Source organism: Tachyglossus aculeatus, chromosome 1 (genome assembly GCF_015852505.1).
Source record: "Tachyglossus aculeatus isolate mTacAcu1 chromosome 1, mTacAcu1.pri, whole genome shotgun sequence".
NCBI lineage: Eukaryota > Metazoa > Chordata > Mammalia > Monotremata > Tachyglossidae > Tachyglossus > Tachyglossus aculeatus.
The window spans coordinates 65,016,924-65,025,986 of NC_052066.1; the positions used below are offsets into that span (position 1 = coordinate 65,016,924).

Consider the following 9,063-nt stretch of genomic DNA (forward strand, 5'->3'; position numbering starts at 1 on the left):
TCTTTCCTCCTCTAATGGTAGCTAGTTTCTTTGGCCTTTCTTGGAGTCTAGGTTTTAGAGTTATGCCCCTTGGGCATGACCCTTTTTTTAATGGTATGTATTAAGGACTTATTGTGTACCAAATGCTGTTCTACACCCTGGGTAGATAAAAGCTAATTACATTAGACACAGTCCCTGTTACGCATGGGGCTCACAGTCTAAATTGGAGGGAGAACGGGAGAACTGAGGCACAGAGAAGTGACTTGCCTAGAGTCACACAGCAAGCATTTGGCACAGCCGGGATTAGAATCCAAGTTGCTTGATTCCCAGGTCCGTGCCTTTTCCACAAATAATAATGGTACTTGTAAATCAATCAATCAGTCATATTTATTGAGCGCTTACTGTGTGCAGAGCACTGTACTAAGCGCTTGGGAAATACAAGTTGGCAACATATAGAGACAGTCCCTACCCAACAGTGGGCTCACAGTCTAGAAGGGGGAGACAGAGAACAAAATGAAACATATTAACAAAATAAAATAAATAGAATAGATATGTACAAGTAAAATAGAGTAATAAATATATACAAACATATATACATATATACAGATGCTGTGGGGAAGGGAAAGAGGTAAGATGTTGGGGATGGAGAGGGGGACGAGGGGGAGAGGAAGGAGGGGGCTCAGTCTGGGAAGGCCTCCTGGAGGAGGTGAGCTCTCAGTAGGGCCCTGAAAGGAGGAAGAGAACTAGCTTGGCGGATGGGCAGAGGGAGGGCATTCCAGGCCCGGGGGATGACATGGGCCGGGGGTCAACGGCGGGACAGGCGAGAACGAGGCCCGGTGAGGAGATTAGCGGCAGAGGAGCGGAGGGTGCGGGCTGGGCTGGGGAAGGAGAGAAGGGAGGTGAGGTAGGAGGGGGCGAGGGGATGGACAGCCTGGAAGCCCAGGGTGAGGAGTTTCTGCCTGATGCGCAGATTGATTGGTAGCCACTGGAGATTTTTGAGGAGGGGCATAACATGCCCAGAGCGTTTCTGGACAAAGACAATCCGGGCAGCAGCATGAAATATGGATTGAAGTGGGGAGAGATATGAGGATGGGAGATCAGAGAGAAGGCTGATGCAGTAGTCCAGACGGGATAGATGAGAGCTTGAACAAGCAGGGTAGCGGTTTGGATGGAGAGGAAAGGGTGGATCTTGGCAATGTTGCGGAGCTGAGACCGGCAGGTTTTGGTGACGGCTTGGATGTGAGGGGTGAATGAGAGACCGGAGTCGAGGATGACACCGAGGTTGCGGGCTTGTGAGCCGGGAAGGATGGTAGTGCCATCACCAGTGATGGGAAAGTCAGGGAGAGGGCAGGGTTTGGGAGGGAAGACAAGGAGTTCAGTCTTGGACATGTTAGGTTTTAGGTGGCGGGCAGACATCCAGATGGAGGGACAGACATCCAGATGGAGGGGCAGAAAGTGATTACTATGTGCTAAGCACTGCGGTAGATACAAGTTAAGAAGGTTGGACATAGTCCCTGTCCCACACGGGGCTCACAGTCTTAATCTCTATTTTCCAGATGAGGTCACTGAGGCCCAGAGAAGTGAAATGACTTGCCCAAGGTCACCCAGCAGTCATGTGTCTACATGTTTTGTTGGCAGTCTCCCCCTTCTAGACTGTGAGCCCATTGTTGGGTAGGGATCGTCTCAATATGTTGCCAACTTGTAGTTCCCAAGTGCTTAGTATAGTGCTCTGCACACAGTAAGCGTTCAACGAATATGATTGAATGAATGAATAAATTTGGCGGGGCTGGGATTAGAACACAGGTCCTTCTGACCACCAGACCTGTGCTCTATCCACCAAACCACGCTGCTTCTCGTGTGGCTCATTTATTCTCCCGACATTCCCGTGGCGTGGGGAGAGAACACAAGGGGACTCAAAGAGTGACTTCCCAGTTGGGCAGTAGAAAAGTCTGGCCTTCAGTTTGGCTCCTGTTTTCTGGATATCTTTGCACGGCTCAAACGCCCACTTGCCAGTGACCTCTATTTCTGGCCTACTGACCCAAAGCCTCAGTTTCCCCCACCACCCTCCATCCTCCAAATCACCACTCTGCCAACTCAGTCATCAGGTCCAGTGAAAGGCAGATACCGGCAACGGGAGTATGAAACTTAGCGTGGGCCCCCCTAGTCATCATCATCAATCGTATTTATTAGGCGCTTACTGTGTGCAGAGCACTGTACTAAGCGCTTGGGAAGTACAAGTTGGCAACCTAATGTTTAATACCAAATCAACTGTCCGAGACGCAGCGTGACTTAGTGGATAGAGCCCAAGTCTGGGAGCCAGAAGGACCTAGGTTCCCATCTTGGGTCCACCGCAGAGAAGCAGCGTGGCTCAGTGGAAAGAGCCCGGGCTTTGGAGTCAGAGGGCATGGGTTCAAATCCCGGCTCCACCACTTGTCAGCTGTGTGACTTTGGGCAAGTCACTTCACTTCTCTGTGCCTCAGTTCCCTCATCTGTCAAATGGGGATTAAGACTATGAGCCCCACGTGGGGCGACCCGATCGCCTTGTAACCTCCCCAGCGCTTAACAGTGCTTTGCACAAAGTAAGCGCTTAATAAATGCCATCATTATTTTTATTATTATTGTCTGCTGGGTCACCTGGGGCAAGTCACTTCTCCAGGCCTCAGTTTCCTCATGTGTTTCCTCTTGTTTTGTTGTCTGTCTCTCCCTTCTAGACTGTGAGCCCGTTGTTGGGTAGGGGTGGGTTCTAATCCTGGCTCTACCACTTGTCTGCTGTGTGACCTTGGGCAAGTCACTTTTTCTCTGGGCCTCAGTCCCCTCCTGTGTAAAATGGGGATTAAGACTGTGAACCCCATGTGGGACAACCTGATTACCTTGTATCTATCTACCCCAGCTCTTAGAACAGTGCTTGGTACATAGTAAGCGCTAACAGATACCATCATTATTATCATCTAGACTGTGAGCCCACTGTTGGGTAGGGACTGTCTCTATATGTTGCCAGCTTGTACTTCCCAACCGCTTAGTACAGTGCTCTGCACACAGTAAGCGCTCAATAAATACGATTGATTGATTGTTCATCTCTGTTGCCAAATTGTACTTTCCAAGTGTTTAGTACGGTGCTCTGCGCAGTGCTCAATAAATACGATTGAATAAATGAGTAAAACGGGGGTGAAGACTGTGAGCTCCATTGGAACAAGGACTCTGCCCAACCTGATTACTTTGTAACTCCGCCAGTGCTTAAAACAGTGTCTGGCATATAAAAAGCACTTAAATACTAAAAAACTGCCGTCTACTCCTTTCAATCCCATCTGGCCATGCCCTATAGAATGTTTGTACTGTTGTATCGTACTCTCCCAGGCGCTTAGTACAGGGCTCTGCACACAGCAAGCGCTCAGTAAATATGACCAAGCAAATGAATGTGACTATGTTGAGAAGCAGCGTGGCTCAGTGGAAAGAGCACGGGCTTTGGAGTCAGAGGTCATGGGTTCAAACCCCTGCTCCGCCGCTTATCCGCTGTGTGACTCTGGGCAAGTCACTTAACTTCTCTGTGCCTCAGTCACCTCATCTGTAACATGGGGATTAAAACCGTGAGCCCCTCGTGGGGCAATCTGATCAACTTGCATCCTCCCCAGCGCTTAGAACAGTGCTTTGCACATAGTAAGCGCTTAATAAACGCCATTATTATTGTGTTTCTTCTTTCAGGTGGCCGGCGAGCGGTACGTCTACAAGTTTGTCTGTGACCCAGACGCCCTGTTCTCCATGGCCTTCCCCGACCATCAGCGCCCGTTCCTGAAAGCGGAGTCGGACTGCCACCTGACCGAAGACGACACCTTACCGCTGACCCACTTTGAAGACAGCCCGGCTTACCTCCTGGAAGTGGATCGTTGCGGCAGCCTCCCTTACGGAGAGAGCTTTGCCTACTGACAGGACCCAACGGCCGGACCCTAGAGCTGGCGGTTCCCGTGCGGGCGGGCCCTTTTGCTTGGGTTTTTGCCCGCTCCTAAAGCTTGCCCTCCGAGCGCTCTCCGGAGAGGCCCAGCGTACTGTGGATCGTCACCGCGGAGGCGTCTGGGAGGGGATTCGTAATGGAGCCGCGGCCCATCTTGTCCATGGGCAGACGCCACCAACCAAGCCAGGGCCCTCCTATCCGGGGTGGGTCGTGCGAGGGGCGAGTCTCCGCGACCATCCGCTCTGCGTGGATCGCGGACTCGCGGCCGTCTTGACACCCAAAGGGCTTTGAATCGCGCAGACGGTGGTTGGAGAGACGTCCTACCCCCCCAGAAAACGAGTTGGGCCCACCTGGGGAGAGCCCAGTCTAGTTGTGGGCCTGGGTGGGGTGTTAAGATGGTACCCTGAATCCAGAGGAGACCCTGCCTGTGTCTCAAGAAGAAATCAAAATCAGGTCAACAGTCGTACCCCACTTCCCGCTTCCCAGATGACAGACCGTCCTGTCTCCCAGCGCCCTTCAGCTATCCTGTCACCTACAGTCACCTCTTTCTCTTCCCAGTCCCCAGGGTGTGTGGAAGATGGCTTTGATTTTACAAGGATGATTTCATTAGACGGTTTTTCTTTTTTTGGTGGGTGGGAGGGGTCGGAGAGGAGTCCGGTTTGGATTTGGGGGGTTTTGGTTGTTGTTTTGGGAAAAAAAAAAAGAGTTTATAAACTGATTTTTGTAGTTTTGGTATTTAAAGCGAAAAAAATCCCCAAAAAACCAAACAGCAACAAAAAGACCCCTGTCTTTCAGAAGCAGCAAAGGGCTCATGCCAACCCAGCGGAGAGGCTGCAGCCGGAAAGGGAGTTTTGCTGGGGACCGCCTCCTCCTTTTTGCCATGTTCAAAGCCCTCTTTGAGCTTTCTTTACCCGAGTAACCTGAGAGAACATTGGCACCTGGGTTGGACATTTTAAAGCACGCAGGGCAGCTCTGAAACACTGCCTAGATTTTTACGTGTATAGTCCCCCTTATTCACCGACGTGCTGTCTCTGGGAAGTGTATGTACATAACACATAGCGCATCTATTTCCCGCCGGTCACGAGAGGAACCTCAGGGGCGTCTTTGCCCGACTTTGCTGGTGACCGCGGTTCATTACAACGGTTCCTTTCTGTTCTTCCTCCGCCTCGGTCAACCCTGCGTATCTCAGAGGGTTGGAGGCTTGCGTGTGAAGCCTGCAGGTTAATAAACAAAAACAAACAAAAAAAAAACAATGCTAGCTTTTTAGTTTCCTGCCATATTTCCCTTTTAAATCGTTGACGCCAGTCCACGTATACGGTTTAAAAGCAACCGAGCCAGGCTATAAAAAGGTGGCTGGGGCGATTGAGGTGGAGGACCGTGACTAGAACATGTCTCCCTCCGCGCTGGTAGTTGAAAACTGGGGTTTCCCAAGCTCCTTGGTGTAATTATAGCTTTCTAACTTACACTTTATTACATATTCTATACATATATTGCGTATTTTACCCTCAGCTGGCTCAAGGTTTGTTTGTTGTAAATGCTGTATAGGAATTTCTGCCCTTCCCTCCTTCCATCGCCCTTCTTCCCTGTTTTTTTTTTTTTTTTGGTTTTGTTTTTGTTTTTTTTCCCTATTCTGGTGTGGGCCTTTTCTGGCTGGATCGGTTCTGTTTTAGCAAGGTGAGAGAAAGTTCTCCGTCGACTTGAACCATCCTCCCCGCGAAGCATAAAACATGGCCTGCATTGTCCCAAGGCCCAGGAGGGCCACAGCATCCCCACCAGATCCATGCACCTCCCAAGTGGCTTGAACCCCTCCCTTCCAGATCGCGGGAGGAATCTCCAGTGCAGAAAGGGTTCATCTGTAAATTGATTTTTTTTTTTTCCTCCCCCCGAGCAGGGCTCTGCATCACCTGCCAAGCTGCGTTACATTCTGTACTGTGTACAATAAAAAAGTTTGCTTTCAGTTCACCCATCCTGCTCTACACCCGCCTCTTTCTTTCCCTGGGAGGCCGGGGTCTCCGCTCGGGGGTGAGGGTGGGGGCTGCCGAGAGGGAACACTGCAGCCTTGACCCCTTCGCTCTTGCCGTGTGGCCCGAAGATGGTGGCTGGAGTCGGTCGTTAAGAATAATAATAATAATAATCCCACCGCTGCCATTTACCCTTCTTCTAGACTGTGAGCCCGCTGTTGGGTAGGGACCGTCTCTATATGTTGCCAACTTGTACTTCCCAAGAGCTTAGTACAGTGCTCTGCATCATCGTCAATCGTATTTACTGAACGCTTACTGTGTGCAGACAGTAAGCGCTCAATAAATACAATTGAATGAATGAATAATAATAATCATTATTATTATTATGGTATTTAAGTGCTTACTCTGTGCCAGACACTAGAGTGGATCCAAGCAAATCAGGTTGGACACTGTCCCTGTCCCACAACAGGCTCACAGTCTCAATCCCCATTTTACAGATGAGGTCACTGAGGCGCAAGAAGTGAAGTGACTTGCCCAAAGTCACACAGCTGACAAGTGGCGGAGCTGGTATTTGAACCCATGACCTCCTGGCTCCCAGGCTCATGCTCTATCCATTACGCCATGCTGCTTCTCTGTTATATTTACTGTACCTGTAATTGTATTTATTTTTATTAAAATCTGTCTCCCCCTCTAAACTATAAGCTCACTCTGGGCAGGGAATGTGCTTGATTTATTATGGTATTTGTTAGCGCAGAAGCAGCATGGCTCAATGGAAAGAGCCCAGGCTTTGGAGTCAGAGGTCAGGGGTTCAAATCCTGGCTCCACCAATTGTCAGCTGTGTGACTTTGGGCAAGTCACTTAACTTCTCGGTGCCTCAGTTGCCTCATCTGTAAAATGGGGACGAAGACTGTGAGCCCCCCGTGGGACAACCTGATCACCTTGTGACCTCCCCAGCGCTTAAAACAGTGCCTTGCACATAGTAACTGCTTAATAAATGCCATTACTATTATTATATGCCAAGCATTCCTACTAAGCACTGGGTGGGTACAAGCAAATCAGGTTGGACACAATCCCTGTCCCACGTGGGGCTCACAGGCTCAATCCCCATTTTCCAGGTGAGGTAACTGAGGCCCGAGAAGTGAAGTGACTTATCCAATGCCACGCAGCCGACATGTGGGAGAGGCAGGAGAAGGGGGTGACTCTTCTGGTCTTTTATGCACTTCAATCTGTGACCTTTGGACACATATGATGGTATTGATACCTGTCTACTTGTTTTGTTTTGCTGTCTCCCCTTCCAGACTGTGAGCCCGTTGTTGGGTAGGGACTCTAAATGTTGCCAAATTGTAGTTTCCAAATGCTTATTACAGTGCTCTGCACAAAATAAGTGCTCAATAAATATGATCGAATGTAGTGGAGCAGGGATTAAAGCCCATGACCTTCTCACTCCCAGGCCCTCGTGCTAGCCACTACACCATGTCTCTTCTCCGTTTATTGTTTCATGGTACTCTCCCAAGCGCTTAGGGCAGTGCTCTGCCCACTGAAAGCGCTCAATATATATGATCGATTGACTGACTCAGAGTCGGCCCCTGCCCCTAGGGAACGGGCCACCTCAACTGTGGGGGTTCATGTTGGGAAAACAGGAAAGGTCCTAAGCTTTCAATCTTCCAGGTTTTGTGGAAATAAGAATCTTCTCCACCATCTTTTCTACCCCCCTCTCTCTTGCCTTGTCTTCCACCCTCTCAGCCTTACCTCTCTGACACCCTTTCTCTATCTTTTTCACTGCCCTCTCTTCCGCCCTCTCGACTACCTTCTCTATTGATCAATTTATCAATCGTATTTATTGAGCGCTTACTGTGTGCAGAGCTCTGTACCGAGCGCTTCGGAGAATACAGAACAACCAAGTTGGCAGACACATTTCCTGCCCACAACAAGCTTACGGTCTTATAGTTTATAGTTTACAGGGCAAGACGGACATTGTTATAAATAAATGGCAGATACATACACAACTATATACATAAAGATATTCAATCGTGTTTGCTTATTGGGTGCAGAGCACTGTACTAAGCACTCGGGAGAGTACAGTAGAACAGTAAACAGACACATTCCCTGCCTGCATTCATTCATTCAATCGTATTTATTGAGCACTTACTGTGTGCAGAGCACTGTACTAAGCGCTTGGGAAGTACAAGTTGGCAACATATAGAGACGGTCCCTACCCAAAAGCAAGCTTAGATGAAGACACGTCTCTTCCGAGAGGCCTTCTCTGCTTAAGCCCTCCTTTCCTCTTTTCCCACTCCCTTCTGCATCACCTCGATTTGCTCCCTTTATTCACTCCTCCCTCAGCCCCACAGCATTGACGTCCATATCTATCATTTATTTATAGCAATGACCGTCTCACCCTCTAGACTGTCAGCTCGTTGTGGACAGGAAATGCGGCTGCCAACTCTGTTGCATTGTACTCTCCCAAGCGCTACGTACAGTGCTCTGCCACTTAACTTCTCCTTAAAATGGGGATTAAGACTGTGAATTCCATGTGGGACAGGGACAGTGTCTGACCTGTTATCTTGTATCTACCCCAGCACTTAGAACAGTGCTTGGCACATAGTAAGCGCTTAACAAATACCACAATTATTATTCATTCCTTCATTCAGTCATTTACTGAGCCCTCGCTGTGTGCAAAGTGCTGAACCAAATGCTTGGGAGAGTACAATATAACAACAGACACATTCCTACCCACAACAAGCTAACAGTCTAGAGGGGGAGACAGACATTGATCACAGATATATACATATTTCTAGACTGTGAGCCTGTTGTTGGGTAGGGACCATCTCTGTATGTTGCCGATTTGTACTTCCCAAGCGCTTAGTGCAGTGCTCTGCACACAGTAAGCGCCCAATAAATACAATTGAATATTCTAATCTTTTGCACACAATAAGCACTCAGTAAATATGATTGATTCATATGTACTTACCAGATCTTAGGAGAAGCAGCATGGCTCAGTGGAAAGAGCAAGGGCTTGGGAGTCAGAGGTCATGGGTTTTGATCCCAGCTCCGCCACTTATCAGCTGTGTGGCTTTGGGCAAGTCGTTTAACTTCTCTGTGCCTCAGTTACTTCATCTGTAAAATGGGGATAAAGATTGTGAGCCCCACGTGGGACAACCTGAGCACCCAGTATCC

At 49.1% G+C, this 9,063-nt stretch overlaps 1 protein-coding gene across 2 annotated transcripts in view; it reads left to right on the forward strand.

Annotated features, from left to right (window-relative positions):
- Positions 1-5,887, forward strand: part of ETV5 (ETS variant transcription factor 5) — a 120,542-nt gene extending 114,655 nt beyond the window's left edge. For both annotated transcript variants that reach the window (XM_038749411.1, XM_038749420.1), the window contains exon 13: positions 3,679-5,887. In XM_038749411.1, coding sequence (XP_038605339.1) covers positions 3,679-3,900 — 222 coding nt within the window. In that variant the 3' untranslated portion in view covers positions 3,901-5,887. The remainder of the gene's footprint in view (positions 1-3,678) is intronic.
- Positions 5,888-9,063: the final 3,176 nt, after the last annotated feature.